General features: G+C 40.7%; 1 protein-coding gene across 1 annotated transcript in view; it reads right to left on the bottom strand.

Annotated features, from left to right (window-relative positions):
* Positions 1–10263: 10263 nt before the first annotated feature.
* LOC122398310 (ras-related protein Rap-2a) overlaps positions 10264–22859 on the bottom strand; it is a 28156-nt gene continuing 15560 nt past the window's right edge. Inside the window, exons 2-4 of the mRNA XM_043398038.1 lie at positions 12298–12408; positions 10982–11405; positions 10264–10608 (exon numbers count right to left, since the gene is read on the bottom strand). Of these exons, the coding sequence (XP_043253973.1) occupies positions 10309–10608; positions 10982–11405; positions 12298–12392 (819 nt within the window). The 5' untranslated portion in view covers positions 12393–12408 and the 3' untranslated portion in view covers positions 10264–10308. The remainder of the gene's footprint in view (positions 10609–10981; positions 11406–12297; positions 12409–22859) is intronic.

The raw sequence follows: 22859 nt of genomic DNA, 5'->3' as shown, positions 1-22859 counted from the left end.
TCCTCTATTACTACTCCCATTTACTTTCTAACGATGCTTTCGTTTAAAATTAATACATTTCTGATATAAATCGAATCGGAATTGTAAGAAATGTTGAATCGTATTTCGCACGTTTCCTTCGATACCCAACCGGCGTCGGTTCTTTATATTTCTCTAAACGAAATTACATATCTTATACATATTATTTCAAGTTCAATTATTCTTTAATTATGTGTACTGTAACGCATTTGCTTTTAATTTGTATTTTATTTCTGTTAAAGTCTCTGAAATTCGAAGTCAGGGAATTTCTTTTCAAAATGGAAGCTTCGGGAATCATAGGAGGCGCCCTCATCCTCCCACTTAATTCGCGAGTGATGCTGGGTACAGCGAGGGGCCGCCATTACTATTGTAAAAATTGGGGGGGTAAGACGTGTCGGAACGTGTTCAGACCTGTCGACGTCTCACGACCAACGAGGTACGCATTTCGAACTTTTTGATATCTCCTTATCATTATTACTCGTGTTTACTCTCTAATGGTGCTTTTGTTTAGTCGTTTTGTTTATTAATACATTTCTACAATAAATTAAATCGGAATTACGAGAAAAAGTGAATTATATTTCGAACATTTTCTTCGATATCTAACCGGCTTCGGTTTATTATATCCCTTTAAACGAAATTACGTATCTTCTACTTATTATTTCAAGTTCAATTATTGCTTAATTATGATTAGATATATTTTCTGTGATGCATTTGATTTTAATTTCTATTTTATTTCTGTCGCAGTCTCGGATTGAAATTCAAATACGAGGCAAGCTATCGACATGGAATCAACGCCATTACATTTGGAAACTTTCAAATGGCGTCATCTTCAAATGGTCTAGTAAGAATTGGTAACATTTAATAAAGATTTATGCATTCTTTATATATTTTTAACATTTTATCGAGTAATTATTTGTTGGAAGAATGATATATCAGTGTTCAGATTAAATGATAGATTAAATAAATCATTTTTTAATTTGCTTTATAATCGATTTTGATTAAGTTGGAAATTAAATTGGAATTGATATTTATATATTTTTATCTATTTTTTTACATTAACGGTAAATTGGAATGGTTTATATTTAACTGTATTTTGATCGCGAGTATTATTTATTTAATTGATTGTGTACAATTCTGTCTTTATGAATTGTTGTTAATTGCAATTTTCATACATATTTCGATGCAAGTTTAAGAAAATGCAGAAACTATGTACTTGGAATATGCTATTTAAGCATAAATAGCCATTAAACTTTAATTTTTGCAAATTTTCGCAATATAATATAAAAATTACGAGGTATTCAAACATTCGATAAAATAAATATAATCATTCTTACAACTTTAACTGTGAAAGTTAGTGATATTACATTTATAAATTGAATAATTACTTTAAAGTACATAATTATTTTCTTGGATAATACTTTATTGTTGTCACGACAAACTATATACGCAGTTCTAAATAAAGCAGTATTTCTGTTAATGAACATCGAATAAGGAAGAAGAAAAAAATACCAATAGGAAAGGCTCGTTGTATTTCTTGTGTCCTATTCCTCCTTTTCTTTCAGCATTCTTTTTCAGCTATGTTGGCCGCGCGCAAGGCGACCGGTAGACTCAGTGTTTACTGCGTAGCAACAGTTTGTTTTCCAGGGCAAAGTGACCCTGATCGTTTACTTGTTAGGCAAACGCGATAGTAGAAGCAGTGTTTCTTACGACAATTTCTAAGTATTTCCAGAGCATCGTGGCTCTCCTTGTTTTCTGAATCGCGAGAATAGATTCATTTGTTCGCCGTTTTCAATCTTCGGTCGCGGTAAATTAATTTAATACCTTGCAATTAACATGATAATTTTTTTCATTTGAAATTAAAACTCGTTTGCGGTATTAGAGTCAAACACTGAAGAGGAGTACATATTAGGCGGTGCTCCACGAGCAAACAATGTAAGGATAAATTTATACTTTGCAATTTTTAATTAAAAATCTCTGTAGTTTTAACAATAGATTCTAATTGTTTTCTTACAGTTTTCTTACAGTCTCTGAACCTGATTCTGGTATCCAGCTGCAGTACCCGGGGGGGTATCGGGCGATGGACCACGAACGAACAACGTAAGTATAAATTTATACTTCTAAATTTTTAATTAAAAATCTCTATAATTTTAACAACAGATTCTAATTGTTTTCTTGCATTTTTCTTACAGTCTCAACCTGGAAACCTGCAGGACCATGCTGACTTCGTCGATGACTTCAACTGGTCAACATCGTCATCCGAGCATTTACATTCTACGATTGAGTGAGTCGCATGTCATTTATGTTCCTCTGGTCCCCAACCATGTTGTAGGATGAAAGATCCGAATCAACACGGGTGACCAGTTGTATACTTGCTATTTTTGACGAGTCAAGTGACCACGGGTATTTTCAATACCCGTGAGTAGTAACACAAATTGTTATATTTTTTTAGCGCAGGCTAGGATCTTCTTGCACTCGCGTTTTTTAATGTTACAAATAAATATTACATAATTTGATTATAAAATTTTTATACAAATATTTAGAACAATTTTTATTAAATATATGAAATATTTTTATTAACTTTACATGAATTATAGATTGAATAGAATATAAATTGATATAATATGAAAATATTATATTGATCATATGATAGAGTAGAATATAAATATTAATTACTATAACATTATATAGTAATTTTGATAACATTAATATAATTCCTAAATATTGATCGTATTTAATGCATTTTATGTGCAAGAAGACATTTCGCGACTGATCGATTTTCGAGTCAAAGTAACATCTATTGTATACTAGTTTCAACTTTTTAAAAATTTACTTTGACGACAGAATCGATTATGGATTGTTGAATTTTTTATAGAATGATTTATTACATTTATTTCAATAATATATTTCAATTTTCAAATAAATTAATTAAATCTTTGAAGTAAATTATCATAAAATCTTAAATAAAGTCTTTTGTTTAACATAATAATTTTTTTGAATAATAATATTTTTCAATATTAAAGTATTTTGTTCTTGATATATTTTATATAACAAGTCGAGTCACTTTGATTGAAGATTAAATAATAAATACCGTTTAGCCACATTTAATTAACCACTTTTTCTAGTTAGGATTTTCAGATTAATCTTTCCGTGTTCGTTGCCCAAGTTCATGCACATGCCCAGGTGCTATTTGCATGAGCGAAGGCAACGGGCACGATGACTTAGTTTATAACAATTTCTAATAATGTATTGGCGACTGACATTGGCTGGTGTATCGTGCACGGTGTACTTTCCACATATGTGTGTGTGGTTAGGCTGTGGGAAGTGCGCCGTTTCAGGAATTTTTAGAATTACAATTTACATACAGAATTTTATAACATTCAATTTTTATTAGTTATAATAATAATATTAAATTGCCATTTACTATTTATTCGACAATTGTTGATGTTGTACTCACGACAAGAATTATTATAAAGTGCTTAATAAATTATCTTTACAATTTTATATAATCATACTTGTATACAATATATTTTATTGAAGACTATATTACACAGATTGAGACGTTCTATACAAATGTTTAAGTATATAATAGAAATACGCAATGGTCACTAGTCTTTGTCAGTCGATTTCAGTAACTGGTATGTAACCTTAGAGAGTGATTGAAGTGTTATGTCCGGGTGTCGGAGGAACCCCGGGGAGTCCTCTCTAGTTTAGGTCGCGCCCGGACATTGAGAATGAGAACCGTGGAGTGTTTGTTTGTATGATTGAGTTTTGTAATTTTTTAAATATAGGGTTAGGTAGGTAGGTAACTTTCTCTCTGGTGTGTGTGTGCTTAATCTAAGTAGGTAGGGTCAGGGCAGGACTGTCCACATTAGTAATTCGGGTAGGCGCGTTTTCGCGTGGCAGTTCTGTTCCTGTAGTTACGATTTCGAGAGTAGAAATCTTGCTGATTCAAACGGTGTATGCTGTTTGTTTTAGCTTTATTTTCGACTCCTCGAATCGTGCGACTCTTAAAGTCGCTCTCTCGCGTTCGCGGTCGTGATTAGGTCCCTTACGAAACGCTCGTCCCCCTCGAGATTCACCACGTATGCTCTTTCAACAATTCGTATATTGTTGGAAGACTACGTATTGCACAAAATCTCGAGCCAAGTCTTAAGTAAGTTTCAGGCATCGGCAGGACCGCCGAAGAAAGAAAAGACTCTATGTGAGTTGAAGAGGCCCTGACAAACTGTTTCAAGAGTGGGCTACAACGAATGGCTTTTCATTTTCATCTTCTGATGAGAATGGAAAGTCATTATTGTTACTACTTTGTCACTTTAACTCGTCAGTAGTTTTGTAGTTAGTTTGTATTTTTGGCTGGCTCACGTATGCATGTACTTGGTACATGATTGCACCATACAGCCAGCCATCCCTCCCCTGTATTCTGTTGGCTGGCTCACGTATGCATGTATCTGATGGTACATGATTGCACCATACATGCCAGCCATCAGGGCAACTCGCTGTTATGATGTATATAGAGTTGCGAATATCCAATAATCGCGTTTGCTTGTAGAGTTGCGAATTACTCTTTTTCGCGTTTCATTTTCAGGGTAGTGTTGCGACTTGACACGATACGCGATTGGTTTTATGCAAATTTACTGAATGTTTGCTTTAAAAATAGTGTTGCGAATTATTAATAAACGCGAATGCTCGTAGAGTTGCGAATTACTGTTTTTCGCGTTTACTTTTCAGGGTAGCGTTGCGAAAAACCACCATTCGCGTTGCTTTTTTACTCTTTTGCATATATAATGGACATCAACCGCGTTTGCAATTTTCATATTATATATTAGCGTTGCGATACTGATTCATCGTGCGATATTTTACTTAGCGTTGCGATTCTTTTAATGCCAAAATTCATCCCCAATTGTAGTACTAGAAGTAGTTAGTATATTTTGTGGCCAGTACATGTGAATTCACATGTACCATTAACCCCTGATTAAAGTTAGAGTTGCGACTAATATACAATGTTCGCGTTTGTTCGTAGAGTTGCGAATAAATATTTATCGCGTTGATATGTTAGTGTTGCTTATAAACACGATTCGCGTTTCTTTTATGCAAACTTAGGAACCGGGAGTTTGCTTTAAAATAGCGTTGCGAATTGTTAGTAAACGCGATTGCAATTAGAGTTGCGTATTACTACTTTTCGCGTTTGCTTTTCAGGGTAGTGTTGCGAATAATTACCATTCGCGATTGCTTTTATTGTTGCAAATCGCGTTTGGAATTTTTCTATTATAAATTAGCGTTGCGATTGTTGATTTATCGCGTTGCTTTCCCCGTAGTGTTGCGATATTTAAAACATCTAACTTCATCCCAGCACATGCCACTGTAGTTAATAGTAGTTTGCAGTAGATAGTCTATTTTATGCATGTGTATTTGTATCTACACGGAAGACACCAGCACCAGGTCCAGCTATTTTGGGCAGAACGCGATTTTTATTAGAGTTGCGAGACATAAGTATAATATTTTCACTAGAGTTGCGAATACACAATAATCGCGTTTGTTCGTAGAGTTGCGAATTCCTATTTTTCGCGTTTCTTTTTCAGGGTAGTGTCGCGAATACAATACGCGATTGCTTTTATTGTTATTTAAGAATAGTGTTGCGAATGCACTGATCGGTTTGCTCTTAGCGTCGCGAATTACTATTTTTCGCGCTTGCTTTTCAGGGTAGTGTTGCGAATAATTACCATTCGTGGTTGCTTTTACTCTTATAAATCGCGTTTGGAATTTTTCTATTATAAATTAGCGTTGCGATCTGGATTTATCGCGTTTTTATTAATTAGAGTTGCGATTCATTGCCCAAAATTTGATGCTGGCCACTGCCTCAAGATCATCACGAAGAAGCTGCTATTCTACAAAGCCTCAGAAGGCTCAACGTTATTATCTAAAGTAGTGTTGCGTATTATTGAACATGGGTGCACGCGATATAATTAATAAAGCCACCCTGCGTGGTTCATTTTTCGAACAATAAGCACCACTCGCGTATACTTTTTTATTTTATAAATTAGAGTTGCGAAAGAAAGAATGGTCCATTCACGGGTTCTTTTTTACATTTATCAGTGGACGTTTACTCTAATTATGTAGAATATATCTTTTTTTTTTATATTTGACAATGGAAATACTGCTTGATAGGATTGTTGTATATAGACGAAATGTTTCATTTTTCATAACGCGTAAAATCTGTAATTTTTACGTGTACATGTTTGTCACAGATTTGTGATGCATGTAAAAATGATATATTATGATTAAATTGATCGTAGATTTAATTCAACCGTAATATTTATTTATAAATAGTGGATTTTTTTATAAATATTCGGAATTCTTTGCATGAATTAAAATTGTTATATGAATTATTGTTTCAATCGATGTAAAATAAAATGCTTGCATCAAAAGAGCATGCAAATTGCAATTCGATATTTCATATTGAGAGTTCATTTCCGTGTTGAATCGACATCTGTGTACGTTATTGATTTTTTTCTATGAATCTAATTTAGTTTTCGATACAGTGAAATATAATTATTGCAATACATACATTTTATTATATCAAGAGAGAAATTTATTCGGTATTTATCTTAACACTGAGATAAACTTAATTTTCCATTAAATTTCGATTACGTAATATTTATGTTTCCAAATTTTGTAACATCAATTTTTGCTCGTGGAAAATCTGATTCAAATATTAATTTTATAATATCAATTGTACTAGTACATAATTATTTTTTTTTTATCCACTAATACATTTTTATTTCAGCTTACTAATGCTTTGAGTAAGTTCTGTTTACAGAGTATAGAAGCATAGATGAATGGAATTTGAAATAATTAATGGTCAAAGTTACTACAAGATATGGGATTCAAGCTTGATCGTTCTTAGGGAAGCAACTATTTAATAGTTATTTATTATCTGGTTTTATGTTTCAGGAAAACATCGTAGGATTAACAAAAACAGGAAACAGAAAATATCATCTCGTATTTCTTTATTTTATGTGATTTCTATCTATTGTATATGAGTTTGTTTTAGCAAAACATCGTGGGATTAACGAAGACGCCATGAAGAAAATATCTTCTCGTACTTCATGTTTTTTGCAGATTGCGTTGCGTTAGAATTAAGTACAAATGTATATAGATTGTAAGATAAATATGCGACTATTCCGGTGTCGTAATAAGTACTACAGAAATCGAAACGTACGTTTAAATAGGAACAATTACTATTAAGGTGCACATTGGTATTTTACTAAGCAAGGTTCATACGTGCAGTTGCACTTTCCTACTCCATTCCTCAGTGTCTTGTGAGGCACTATCGACATATAATGCATCCATTTGATTTGGAGCAATTAATATCAAGACGCATATTGCTATTTTAATAGCCTGGTTTCGTACGTGCTGTTGAACATTCATTCGTATTTCGTTTCCAGAAAACATGTGGTGGACTGTCTCACATGTACCGCGATTTTGTTAGTTTTTTTGGTCTGTTCATCAGACAACTCTTCAGTAAACTCTTCCTTTGTGATTCGAATTTAGATAGCTTTTCTCTTAGGAGAAAATATCCAACTCTGTCAGTTAGGATTCCTCGCCAAAGGTTGGGTGGCTGGGGCGAGGCTAGGGGGGGTCTCCATTCGCAGCAACCTCCACGTGGTGAGACCTGGGTCATATTATTTACTATGTAATTAATTTTATCGCTTGTTACTCTATAATATAATTATTTAATAATTAATTACATAGTAAGTAATATGAGCTAATGGCTGCCATATTCCTCATGTAGTTTAGCTTCTTGATTTGATTCGGAGCGATCAATTCTTCGATCGTTTATCAAATCTTGGTTTTAATTCTTATAGTTGATAGCGTTATAGTTTAGAAATCAATCGATCAATGCCCATCGATCGTACAGCTTTCACTCCGTTACAAATACAAAAGAATTCTTGTAATTCCATTTCCCACCATAGTAAGCGCCATGGTCGCTTTCTATGGACTGTCGGTAATGTACCGGGTGACACAGAAATAGGGTATTTTCCTTACCTTGCGTATAATAAGTTTGCGACTGATGTTCAAGAAGATATTCAAGCATAGATGGAGTGGGTATTCCGTTTTGTGGGATTTGGTGTCATAAAAGACGAGATATGCTATAGAGGGGTCCCTTTATTTTTTCCCTATCACTATCGTTGGAATTGAGACAAACTATCGAGACAAATCATTGTTTCTCGAGTACTAAAAATGAATCGTATCAGGTTTTAGGTGAATAGGAGAGCGAAACGAGAGCAGTTTTCGTGGAAGTTGACTATGACACACGCCTTTTATTTAATTCCTGGTAATGCAATGATACAAAGTCGAGGGTCTTACACTACTTGTACTTTGTTACCACATATTTTTATCTGGAACTAAGCTAGAAATAGTTACAGTCGCGTTGTGTGTGGCTTGACGAGTTTCGTGTACGGCAAATTCTAGTATTCGCGTGTATAATTTCGGATTTGCATATTTGATGTTTGTTTGTTGAATCGATTAACTAGACAGAATTAAGTCTAAGTGACACCGATTAACGTGATTTGCGAGTTCAGTTAAATGCAGTAATTCAGCAAAGGTATCGGCTATACATGTAGATTTTCGAACAGTCGGTAAGTTCACGCTCGAACGCGGTTTTACATTCAGTTAGATTTGTTCTCTTATCGTGACGTACGATATTTCGTAATCATTAATTACGTAGATAACGGGACACGCCCGTGACTGTCATAGTTATATGTATATTTATGTAAAATTATACCCAATGTGGGTTTCGATTCGACGAGATACCCACATCACAATGTTCTGTTATTTACATAGACTTTCTATATTGTATGTATAACGAAGTATTTATATAGTATATATGTATAATAATACAAAGATGACACTCTTTTGAACGACATCGTTACATATCGTTTAATAATTTTAATTAACACATTCTGCACCTAATCTTAAAATCAATAATCGTTGCACAAAGTTTTCTTAAAGTTCGTTTATAGATGCATTGCCATTACTAGACATCGTGCGACAGTATTAACAGAAATTACAATGTACACGTTAGTTTATTTAAATATTTGCCACGCATAATAAACACTATTTAAAAAGCTATCTGCGATCGAACAGAGTTAGTTTTTTTTGCCCGAACGTTATTGTATTTACAGTAACTCAGGCTGGGGCAAGGCAATCGTGTACAATAATTTTACATTTGTATATATTTTAATTGACAAATAATTCGATATTTCGCTTGAACGGGAGAACCGCGTTTTATACATTGCAATACTTCTCTTCGGAGATAGATTATTTTATAATTAACGAATACAGTGGTTGTTACGACCCGTTCAAATAAATCGTATACGCAAGCAATCGTTTAATGCAAATTCAATCGACTGGTAAACGATAATTTACAAAACGTTTCTTGGACATTTGCTCGTAATGGATAATATACGATAGTGACTGGGCAGTGGGAGACAACCCTGAAATAGGATATTTCCATAGGATACTTTGGAACACCTGTAAAAATGGGATTCTACGCTTCTATAATTCGGAATAATGTCTTCGAACCCGGTGAATACACCGTTTTGGGGTCGTTTACAATATATCGGTATTAAATCTGTAGATGGAATATAATTGCAACTCTTTTCGCGAGAGACAATTTAAATGGATCTTTATATATAAAAAAAAAAGGAAGAATTATGTTCAAGGAGAAACTCGTCGTAGTCGTTACAACGAAGAAATGTTTCTTTTTAGCCAAAGACGGAAACAGATACATCGAGTATCAAGTAGAACAACGAACATTAAGTTATCTTTCTTCGTTCGTGCTAATCCTTCGAAGTTCCTAGGGACAAAATCGTTCCTTCTCGAATACAAGTGTGCTCGTTCTACAAAACTTTATTGTACGCGAACGACCGTAGGAAATGTTAAAATTCCTGGTGAATCGAACTGGAGGCCGCCTCTACGATGAAAGTTCCCCTAGAAGTTAAATCGTGGAATACCGATACGGTCGTAACGTCGAGTCTCCTCGCTTCTCGGAACAATCGAAGAAGAAATTACCGCGTTCCACGGAAAGCCGGCTTTATCGTTTCGCCTCGGACGTCTCTGGGTCGTCTAATTCCTTCGACGATCGATCGCTGTCGGACAGGGAACGTCGATCGATTCCTGTTGAATCGTCGACGGGCATAGTTCCCATCCCCATCTTCCTCTCTTCGTTCTCATCGACGCCATTTCTCGTTGAAATCGGCAGAAACGTTGCATCGAAGGGGGGCTCCTTTACGAGAGAATGCAGGAATTCCTCTTGGACTCTGATCGTTTGCGGATCTGCTGCAAATGCTGCAGCTGCGCCGGCGACGGCACGTGGGCGCTGCTGCTGCGAGAATTTAAATGTTGCGGCGGCGGCAACGACTGCCGTCGACGCCGTTGCAGCGCCGGGCTCAAGTTGTACTTCAGCTTCGCCTGGATCAGTAACTCTTTGAACACCAGAGACACGTTGGTGTTATCCTTCGCCGACACCTCGACGAATCCGTTTTCCCACTTCATCGTGACGAGCTCTCTGGTGCTCTCGGGGTCCACCTGCGATAGAAACTCAGTTTATAACAGCGTTCACCAAAATGGCGCCCCTAAACGCGTCGACTGCCAGACCTGACCTCTCAAATTGTCCACCAAATCGAGACTTTGTTTTTATTTCATCCAAAGTATCTTGACACGTTAAAGAATACACGTGGAAAGCGGCGAAAAGTTTCATGAAACCTCTCGTTTTACCATTTCATACGAGTCTCCCCCCTTAAGTCCAACACAGTCGGGCAAATTATATTCGCGATCGATTCGTTGTAAAACTAGATACAGGTTTGAAACATTGATTTGTAGATTCTAATTCAAGGTTGTCTTTCCAAACGAAACATAAATGGAAGTTAGTTTAAAGATTTTCTCGATCGCAAGTAGTTACCTCTTGTTTGGAGTCGACCAGGTCGACTTTGTTGCCGACGACGACGATAGGGACCGCGCCCTTCGTGCTGCAGATCTGCGCCTTGAGAGTCTCGACCTCGAGGAACGTGTTGGCGTCGTTTACGTCGTATACGAGTATAAAAGCGTCCGCGGACTTGATGGAGAGGTCTCTCATGGCGGGGAACTCGTACGAGCCGGACGTGTCCAAGATGTCCAGCGTCAGTTGTATCCCGGAAACGTTGAAATCGCCGTGATGCATCTCCTCCACCGTTCGCTTGTACTTGGGCGTGAATGTGTTGTAAAGGAACTGATTTATGATGGCCGATTTCCCGACCTTCGCGGCGCCCATCACGACGATCTTGTGCCTGATGGAACTTTCCGCCGGTTTTCCGCCGCCGCTGTCCGATTCCGATAGTCCCTCGTTTCTGGGAACAGATCGATCGAAAATTGGAAAATAAAGCCACGTTTCCACCGACGGGTTTCGCGTCTTAATCGGGCGCCGCGAAGACGAGCCAAGTCTATCGCGGCGACGTACCAAAATCGCGAACAGAAACGTAGGAATTCTTTCCGCATTGTTCTTCGATCCCCCTAAATCGTCGATTTTTCTCGAACGAGGCCAGACGGCAGAAATAAAAGAGCTCGGGAAGTGTCCTGTGTTTAAGAGGACAACAGCCCGACGAAGAGAATAGCGCCAATGAACGCTAACGATCTCTTTCACCGACGCCACGCGTTATTCAATACTCGTTTCGTGTGGGGGTGTCCTAAATTCGAGCCATCATTACTCCCTGGAATATCTCTTCCCTGTGCTCCTTCGCTTTTGCATGCACCAGATAACAACTGTTTCTAAGTATCTTCGTCTTCGTAATCATCCACGCTTATTACAAGAAGGAGTCAGCCACGGTTATTACCGGCTGCACAAAGGAGGAGCACCGAGCTTCCCTTTTTGCGAAGACTCGCCGCAAAATTAAAGCACGGGTCCGCCCTAAGAGCGAGTCAAGAGGAGGCCAGGGACGAGGAGGGCCGACCCGGAAAGAGAAAAGGCGAAAGAGAGAGTTAACGGTTGAAGGCCGGAATGTGTTTCGCGTACCGCGAAACGATGCATTTTTCTTCCTTTACCAGGCGTTTCGTTCGTTTCTCGAGGGGGTTGATGCAACTTTCAAAGAATAGAGAACTCGCGATATTCTCCGACGAGAAAAAATTCTATCGGGTCCCGTTGAATTCGATTTACACCGGTAGAATTTCTACTATACTAAAGGTTCTTTTTTTTTTCTTTTTTTTTTTTAAAAAAAAAACACTACAAAGTGTACGTTTCCTTACCTAGCGTGCTTCGTCGTTCCATCTTCTTGTCCCTCCTTCAAGGACGACGGTTGTAGACTGAAACGGCGACGGATCTGATGCCTACCTTTCATCATTTGTGCCCAGGTATTTCTATAAAACGGGAATTCGTGAAAGAGGACTTGTCGGTCGAACGTAAAAGAGAAAATCGAAAAGTAAAGGGCGGTAAAACGGTCCTCCGGTACCGTGAAGTATTCGTCGTTAAAACATCCCCTTTTCTCTCTTTTTTTTACAATTTTTACGAGGCGCGAACGGATCCTTTGGAAGCTGGTCGCGAGTAATGGCCGAAGAAGACGACAGTTATTACAGTGTCTGCGCGGGGTTACAGCTCTTTTGTGCGCGAAATATAAAAAGGTTATGAAAGAGGAGAGATGATACACCGTCCGTATCACGTTACAGGCGATCTCTCACTTTGTGCGTCACCGCCATTCGAGAACGCGTCCGTCTTGATACTACCCCAAGAAACGTTTCTCCGACAATAACAATTTTCCAACGCGTTAACGCGTCCATTGAATTGTTTGTTCTTCTTTTTTTATTCGTAACCATGCCCATTACGTTTCGGAGCTAGTTGAGTCTGTATGGAAAATAATTTTTTTTTTATATTGCAATGTATCGAGAGGATTGAGCGGTTTTAAGAATCGATGTGCGAGCGGGGGTCGTTAAAACTTTGGAACGTTTGACGCGAGACGAGTTTGCGGCGGGTAACGGTGGCCAACGAAACCGATTGATCCACCTACAGATAGACAGATAGATATTCGCGTTTCTACTGATAAAGCTGGACGAACCACACGCGTCGAATGTCGTATCGATCGGTCTGCAGAGTTTAATAGCGTTACTACATTGATACGAACAAAACTTTCTTGGCCGACTCTTCTGCCTCTTGAGCAAATCTCTATTTAAGGGACTTTTTCTGTCATTTGGAAACGATCAAAACATCGAATTTGCTTTTGTTTGCAAGTTCAGTGTCTTGAAAATATATCTTCAAGTATGTCTCGTAGGACTTGTTTTTCTTTTTCTACGCATCGTTGCGTAACGCACGGTCGCTTTAACGCTAAGAATAATCCGTCGAGCGAAGTTGTTGAAAAGAATTCCGAAAAATCCCTCTGTTTTACGTACTCGAAAGGCGAAAGCTCCCTCAAGCGGGATTAAAGCAACGGAAGACTCTAATCTCGCGGTGCAACAGGGAATATTACTAGCTTAACGAAGAACTTTGCGGCCAAAGAAGTGTCGAATTAAAGGAATTATTTACTCGTCCCCAGCTGACAGAGATTCGTCCGCTTTAACAACTTTTGCGAATTACATTTTGTTCGGTGTAACGTTTCGCAGTTCCGTCAAACGAGATTTATTTGGACCGATTAATATTTGTAATCCCGCGCGGGCTAAGCCGGGATTAATGCGCGAATGGCAGTCTGTTAGGGTAGACGGTCGGGGAAATCATATGAATCTACAAACAGCACAGAAAATTATTCACTACGGATTATCTCGGAAGAAACGTTCGTCCGTTCGCCGGGGAATTAACGACGAAAATAAAGTGCAAGGAAAACATACGTTTCGTTCTATAATTCGATCAACGTTACAAGTTTCGTTGGAAGAGTCTCGCGATAAATTGCACTATGTCCAATTTCCAGTTTGGCTGCTGCATAGATCGTAACGCGTGAGAGTCGTTTAGCAGTTTCAGGTTCAATTAGGAAACAATCGGGAATTCGCAATCCTCGTAAGGAAGTTTCTCGTTGGTCTTGCTCGTCGCGAAGTCGCTGTTTTCGCTGTTTTCGCTGTTTTCGGAGATCCGAATCGTTTTAGGAAACGGGGTAATTCGGCAAAAAGGGATCTCCTGGAAATTCATTAGACCGGGAAACTGGGCGAACTTTTTCCTCTTTTCGAACTAGTAAATCTGCCGCCAAAAAGAACCGAGTCACGATTTATCGCGACACAGGCGATCGATTTTTGTACTCGTTTGATTCTGGACGGATTCGCGGGGCCGTAATATCGCCTAATATCGAGCAAAAGCCGGAATCAGCGCCCGATGGGCGGTCTTTTGTTCTTGGTCGTAGGTGATGACAGTCTCTAATCTTGACCCACCCGGGTGCCCGATGTTCCCCATGGATAAACACGTAAACTCGCTACCGCGAACGTTTTGCAGCGGGATCGATACGTCGGCAACGTAACGCATTTTCCCATCGCGATAAGCGATACCGCGTGTTCCACATAGACCAACGGGACACCAGACGTACGCATTTCGAGAACAGAACTACGAAGATCGATAGCGCGACGTGATAATTACCAAGCAACCGTGTGAAAACGGTGCCGATATCGTCCACGAATGTTTTGATCGAACCCTTCGAACCAGATGCAACGTCGGTTTCGATCTCACCTTCCATTGAAATAATTATTTTGACATCGTGAAGGTTTCTTGGAATACTGACAGGGGTATATTTATTAGCAAGTTTATGTTTTCTTGATAGTATCTTCAGACTAGATAGAAATCATGATGCTAGAAATTTTTTCATTTTTTACTTTTTTATATAGCTACGTGTTATAAAGGTCATGCAAGAAAGGTTTTTTGTAAAAAAATTGCCCCTCGAGACCCTCCTGTTTAAGTGCTTATAAATCGCGCAACATTAAAGCCATACCGTTTCTATGGACCCATAAATCTGTACGAGAAAATACTATCTCCAGAAGAAATATGCGTTACACAAATTTTGTGTCAATGTAGTGAAATATGGGCTCGAACGTGAATTTGTCACCGAAGTAAAATTAGAAGCCACGGTAACAAAGTATAAATTGTCGAGAGACATTTATTTATTATTTAGAGAGTCCTCGTTCGAAAATACGTAGAAAATGTGAAATTTCGTTGTATATTTTCCGGAAACTCCTGGACCGAGAAGACGTATCTCGGTCACGAATTACGAAATGCACAATTGTGTCACGCGTTGGAGGCGCGTGTTTCCGTTTCGCGTCAACGTCCAGTTTTATTTTTCGTCGGCGGAAACGCTATTGTGCGTCGGTTAAAAATTTGACGCCGCGTGTATCATGGCAGCTCGTGCATTTATAGGGGCGAGGAACATGCTTTGAAGGAAAGTCAGAGTGGAGGAAAACCTGTCGTTGAGAAGTTTCACGGTGTGTTGGAGGATTAAAGAGCTTCGCGACGAATGGTGCGTGCCTCGCTTTTCCCCGGCCATTATGAATTACGCGTCGAGCCAGCCACTTGTTAATGTCCCCCTCCGCGTTTAAAACTTAATGTTTGTCTTACGAATTCGTTAAGAACCGTACGTCGCGATCGTCGGAGAAACGTACATTCGTTCACTATCGAAGCGTTTATCGGGGTTTCTGGATCGATCGGTACCAAAATAATAAAGTAAAATTTCACCGATTTCGCCAACACCGACAAGAACGTTTTAATCTCCGCGTTTATTGCCTCGTAAAGCCTCGAAGAACGAGCATCGACGCGGCTTATCGATCAACGGTTCCCCGGCGATATTGCTGCCATAAACTATCGATACGCTTTGTCCGACTTTTAATCCAGTTCCTTGGAGAATTTATTTCCAACGGATTGTCGCGTGCATCGCGACGAAAAACGATCGTCAATTTTTTAATCTTCGTACTCCCCCCGGGTGGATCTTTTTGGCGGTTTTGAACGATTCATCCACCTCGCGAGATTCGATTAGAAAACGCGGCGATCAAGCGTGCTAATAAATGCGTTACGATTCGCAATTAACTATAGGGAAACGGGTATCGTTCCCCCGGGAGACTCGTAATTACTGTTATACAACTCTTTGGGAAACATGTCCAATAATGGCGAGCGTATTTATTATTAGCGACGCGGTTCGTGCAGTCCTAGGGTTCTTGGTATCAGGTTGCTGAACAACGCAAAATATTTATATTATTACGATGCTATTTTTAAACCTTTTATCGAAATTACATCGATGTAAGGAAGTGGAAGAAGAGAATGTATAATTTCCTCGAAAGTTATCGTTACGATCATCGTTTTCGCGAAACGTGGGAAAATTCTGCCATCGATTAATCCTTTCTTATCCGCGGTACGATCAAAGATGTTCCGCCCGTAAAAGGAGAGAAACGAATTCTGTACCGGGCGGTTCGGGTTGGAAATTGAATGAGCAGAAAATGGAAGGAAGTCTCGAGAGCGAAACGTATCAGGGGTTGGTAGCGTTACGGCTTCGTTCGCGTAATCAGATGCATCCCTAAACCCCTGCCTTTCGAAATAATCCGTATTAAGCTAATTCGGGAACGAGTTCCTTCTTCGTGATCCCCCTCTCGATTCTTCCATGCAAATCTTTTCGTCTCGATGGCTTAGAGAAGTTTCTTAAAGGTGTGCATCCGGGAGTGGCGCTCAACAGATTACACGCTGTCCAACAGGAATTTCAAACCTCGCGGAGTTTCTCGACCCAAACACGAAACTGGAAGTAAAACTTCGCCGCCCTCGGTGTTTAAAAATCGTGAAAATTAACCCTTAAGAAGGATTCGAAAGATCTTGTGAAATCAAACACTGGCTCTCCATCTTTTTTTTTTTAATTGAAAACGACGAAATCGGAAAGATTTAAATTTGTTTGGACAGTGTTGTTGTAGGAAACGTTGTTTGTCAGGATTAGTAGACCCGTTGTTTATGCGGTGCGGGTATCGCCGGGGAGGCTAAAATTATGCGAAAGCGGGTGATATACTGCGGATCGATATTCAGATTACCCGAAAAAAATGATGCGGGTAGGCGTTCCGTCCTATCGAGTGGCACACCGCATAGCGATAACGTCTCCCCGCGATTTATAGTCAATTTGACGAAACGCGTTTGCTCGTATCCCGCCCTCTTTCTAGCCCGTCAATACGCGCAATATTTCGCGCTAGTATTATCGGTATGCAGGAGCGCGATAACGCGGGACTTCTACGTCGTTTCGAATTTTTTATGCATTTTCTAATTAATGGGGAAAGCTGGACAAATTGTCCGGTCCGTGCCTCGATCAAATTGACGCGCAGCCTTCGCGCACCGTGGCTCGACGCGTTGTGCTCTGACATTAATTAAATTCAACGGCTGCGTTAATGCCGGGCGTTAACGGGTCGCTGAAAAAGTCGCCCGATTGTTTTCCGATAAAGGATGTCACGGCGGTTTAACGTCGATTCGACGTCGAATCGATCCCACGTTTCCATCTATCTCGACGAATTAGGTATTATTAGGAAAGGACTCGGGGTTTTGTACTCGAGACAGATCTTGGTTTAGTAAAATTTTCGTTCCTTATTCCCGTATTGTATTCAAAATATTATCGACGTAAAACAATTACACGTCCGAAGCCCGTAACAATTTACTAGAGTGCAAAATGGCCCTAGAGCCAGAACGAGTTTAACATGCCTGCTGTACACAAACAAATATAGCTTGCGGTGGTCCATAATTAGTGGCACAAACGAGGTCAGAGAGGTTCTGTAGCTCAAACCAAGACGAAAATCAAGAATAACGAAATTCCGTCGGAAATTTTGATTTCACAACGACTGTGCTCGTTACAAAGTCTCGTACATTAAAGTCGATGCATTTCGTATACGAATTCGAATAAAATTAAAGAGTATACGTATGAAAAGTTGTCTTATTTGTAAAGTTGAAGAGAATCTTGTTTTGAGCTACAGAATTGTGAAAACTGGGAGCTTTAAAGGAACCGTCCAGCTTCAAAAAATCGAATGTCGAGGAAAGTACGGTCGGCTGGATGTTCGCTGGAAAGAGAATTGAAAACGTTTGGGGGACCTCGAGGACAACCACCGATTTTTCTTCTCGGGGATTTCATTCCACGGTATTCTCCCTGCGCGTGATTTACGACGCCGCACAACAGGTCACGGTGGCATCAATGGCTTCTGAATGTCGAACCGTACGAGTAATTCCGATTGCTCTTCGAGGACTGTAAGAGTTCTACGAGTTAATTCCCCTACTCGATTTATCGTTTCTTTACGCGGCACGTGCCCCAACGACTGTCGTTAAACGGAATTTTTCGACCCTTTATCGAAAGATTACGGAGCGTAAATGGGGTACGGTCAATTATAATTAATAACTATAGTATATCTCGGTCGGGGTTTGTCCTCAAAGCGAAAGGCGCCTTTTCGTTGGCAATTATTCTAATTGCTGGCTCTTGACACTTTCATCGCGGGCAACGGGAGCTTCTAAGGAATTCCTGATAATTTCAGATTTCACGAAGAAAAGACCCCGACTCTCATTACCAGCTTTTTGTCAAGAAATGAAAATAGCCTCCATTATCCCGCGCCGCTGCAGCCTCGGGCTAGCGTTTTTTTAATTAAGAAAATTGCAAACCGCCACGTGAATATTCACAGCACATTCATATAGGGGTAGCGTTCTGATGTAGAGGTATCGATACCGCTATTCCGTAATTAAGGAAAATTCAAATGAGATTGTTGCTTTAAGAAAATTCGAGATTTCAAGAACCCTGTCCTTAGAAATTAAATTTCTTTTTTTGTTCGTATTCGTACATTTTCCTCAGAAAAAATACAACGCTTCGATGTACAATTCGAACTAGGCTATAACCTCCATAGTCCACCGCCTCCCCATGTACCCGACACCGCTCAGGGCGTTGTAGTAAATATTAATGGATGTACACGCGTTACCAGTCCTTCTATATTCGAGAGTATAACTAATATGAAAGGTACACGCTCGTAAAATTCCCTGTTAAAGCGTTCTTCCGCATCGCTGGAAATTGTTACGTAACGCGAAAGGGCTTCCCGTCCTATGAGCTTTCTCAAAATCTCGCGTTATTTGTCGTCGTAAAGGTGTTTGCCGGTAGTGGGTACACACGTACACGGTATAAACGGCCGGCCCTAGCGGAAAATGCTTTTACGAACCTCGTTCAACCTCGTAAATTACGCGTCTAGGGTAGAGGCAACAAGTTCGCGACAGTTTCTCGGCTCTTCGCGCGACCCGACCGATAATCGATCGCCTTCAATTCGAGTCGACTTATCACCCTTACGCAACAATTGATTACACGAATCGCTACGCACCGTCGAAAGGCCATGGACGGGATTTTTCTACTCCTGAAACTAGGGAAATTTTAATATTACACGAGCAAAGATCGAACGGTGAGCAGGAAGTCAATATAATTGTTGTTTTTATCCAATCCTTTTAAACGTTAAAATTTGAAACACATGCATCTAATGTAAATTGTTAACTAGCGACAGGCCAAACTTTCAAAACCCATCTTTCAATTAATCATGGCGTCGAAAAAGCGAGAATCGAAAAAGGCGAAATTGTAAGTCGATCCAACAGAAGGGGTCGAAAGGGGCGGGCGAGCAAGGGGACAAATTCGCGACGCGTTCGTTTCTCCGGGACGATATTTTTCTCCGGTTGCTGACTCGGCTGGCATATTCCGGGTCCGACGTCCAATTCAACCCTTACGCGTGGAGAAACCAGGGACGATCCCAAAGGTGACGTCTCCCCTATATCGATAACACGGGGGGTGGAGGGAGCAACGGGGTCGACGATGGGCGAAATAAGAAAAAGGGTAGAAAAAGGGGGCGTGAGTCGAGTTTCTTCCGCGACGGGACGTCGGGATCGTGACTGGCCGGGTAAGAGGGGGAGAAAAGAAGAGGGAATCGCGTTCCCAGCACGTCGACGTCGGGCGTCGTCGTCGTCGCCCTTGCTTCTGCTCGTATGAACTGGATCGGTGCAATACGACGAAACCCGACAGCATGGAGCCGCTCGGTTCCGACGACTGACTTCCGTCCCGGTCGTTGCTCCACTTTGCTCGCACACGCATTCCACCCACACGCCACCCGACCGATCCTAGTTCAACACTGGACTCGACCGGGGCGATCACACGCCCGCACCTCTAGTTACACGCACCGACGCGTAGAAATTTACTCGGTCATTTGTGTCCCATCGCTTTGAACTTAAACGCGCGATGTTCGCGTGTCGACGTTTCGCACAGCCACGCGTTTCAGCGCAGGTTAAAGCACCGGTTACCGTGTCGTAGCGCTAAACCTACCATCAAATTAATTCCGGATTTAACCCACGAACGTACGCAAAATCGTTTAAAAATATTTGTACGCTTCTGTAGGAGCCACCAAAACTACTACTAAGATTGAAATTTAGTAGCGAACGGGTACAGAGAGATTTAGACAGAATCTGGCGATTGGGGGAACACAGAATAGGATCAAACGTTACGTCAAGTGTCTCGCAACCGTTTCACGAATATTTTGAGCTAATGGACATTTACTAACGAGGTACTTGATGGGCTCCCTTTTCTCCTAGTTAGTAAACGGAGGTTTAACCGTGTAATTGCACATCGTCGCGTGACTCACGCGATTGATTAGCACAGAAAGTGCGTGGTGTTCATAGTTTTCCGTGCCCGATTCGACAGATTTTTTATCCGGTGAAATATTTCTTTGCACGCGCGGTTGTCTCTGTATATTTGCCAGCAAACATTTTATTTTCGACGGATTCATTGATCACTGGGAATTCCTACGTTGACTTCTTCCGGCAAATATTTACTTACCCAGATGGATTTTCTACGTTTTTGCAGCACGGGAAACAGTGACTATTTCTACCGATAACTACTTATGATTTTTGGTATATTTTTTTTTTGATTACAATTATCGAACGAAGGAACGAAATGCGTGAGGAAAGAAGCAGAAACTGCAAGGCAGTGTGCAATGCGAAACGTGCTGCTGCACTGCGTCACCCTGAGTCACCCCGCGCTCAATATGCCTTTAGGCGAAATGTACAATCAATTTTCTGTCGACAACACTGTTTAATTTATACGGTTCAAAGCACGAGCTTACACGGGGGATAAGCAAATATGCACGATCCCATGTTAGCTTATGCCTTTTGTCGCATCGATTCAACGATCGTTTGACAGATAATCGATGGTAGGCCTAATCAGGCTACTTAGTAATTTTCTGTGGTACTAATATGCAAGTTTCGGTAATAGTTTCTGCTTTTCCGGTACATTAGTTTGCAAATAGATCTATCGCTTTACTAAAACTGAAGTGGAAACCCCACTGTGTTAGATCTTACCTCTGGAAACTTCTGACCCTTTTCCTATAAGAACAGCGAGGGAGGAAAACGAGGTTTTACTCGATGCTTCTATAATGATTAAACTTACAAGACGTCTTCTGATACTATCGATATATTCGCGTTTGAGTCGTTCACGAAGAGTTTAGAACTTGTTGGGAATCCAAGTGCAAAATGTCGGGTATAAAGAATTGCAACCTTTTCAATACAATAAGATATTTCATATAATAGTTGTTACTGATGCAGATTTTCGAAGGGTGGCGCTCTAAAGACCAGCCCTCTGGTGAGATTTCTAGCAGCTCCATGACATAGGAGTCCTCCTTAAGTCTCGCAGGATATCTTGTGAATTATGCGATCCCGTTGCCAGCAGGCTTGGCGAGCTTCCGAAACGCGACCGGTTTCGTTGACCTTAATTCGCCGGAGAACCGCGCGCGGCGTTTACGGGGAATTTTTCGAGCAGCGAATGGGGTTGTTGGCGAGGCCCAGGCGAGAATATAGGGCATTTTGGTCAATAGCTTTGGGGGAAAGTAATTTCGCTTATCGTTCTTCCATCCTTCCGTATCGTCGGTTCAGGATTACGGGTACCCGTGGCATCGACCCTCGGAAAAGACCAGACCGTCATCTTCGAAGTCCTTTCCCGAGGGCTTGTTTCGCGGTAGTCAGAATTAAACGCGCGCGCTGTCGTTTCGTAAAACCCCGTGGAACGAAACGATCCGACCCGAACGTAACTTTGCCGACCGACGCCGTTCGAAATGTCCTCCGCAGAAGGTAGGATTCGCGAGGGACCGGGCGAGTGTGGTTGCGGGGACGCTCCCACGGTTACCTCACGTTGAAATTCTCGCCTTCCTATTAACCGTCGCAACCCAGATATTGTTCAGTTACGAAACACCATCCCCTACCACCCGTTGTTAATTGTATTTTGGTCATCGCTTAAATTAAACTCGAACTCGTCCACGCGGACAGAGATTTCTGATGAAAATGCAGAATGTTCGAGAAAAGAATTAAACGCTTAGACATTGCCCAGGTCATCGTCGTATTTTATAAACTTGGTACGTGACCCAGAGTCGTATCTTCCGCGGGATTAGGGTCGAAAATCATCCTCGTCTAGACTACTCGAAAATGTAGGTTAAAACGGTGGCCCGAGAATTTCGACTCGGTAGCGTGTGCGTGGTTGGCTACACGTACGAACGTCGTCCTGGAACAAGGACGTTTTCGGAGCAGCGATCCACAGTGGCCAAGCCATCTCCGTCGCCGTCTACCCCGGCGATGTCTGGACACGCAAGAAATTTACTATTACCTTCGACCGACTGCCGGGTCCAACTGGGACGTCCGGGGCATTACTCCAGTTACGAACGATGTTTTGGGCGGTGGTAACCGTTGATCCCAACGTGTTAGGACGCTCTTTTCTCTCAAACAAGAATATACCCCGCCAACGGCGACGCGTTCGATATGAGTTACGGCCGCTTTTTCCCTCGTTGCGTTCCTCGACGATCGTTGTTGCGTTCGCCAACGCGACGCGTATTTATCGCCCGACATT

This window comes from Colletes gigas, unplaced genomic scaffold (genome assembly GCF_013123115.1).
Source record: "Colletes gigas isolate AHSC1104 unplaced genomic scaffold, ASM1312311v1 Colletes_gigas_Sc00011, whole genome shotgun sequence".
Taxonomy (NCBI): Eukaryota; Metazoa; Arthropoda; class Insecta; order Hymenoptera; family Colletidae; genus Colletes; species Colletes gigas.
Note: the sequence above shows the minus strand (reverse complement) of the source record. Positions and strands in the feature narration are given on the sequence as shown.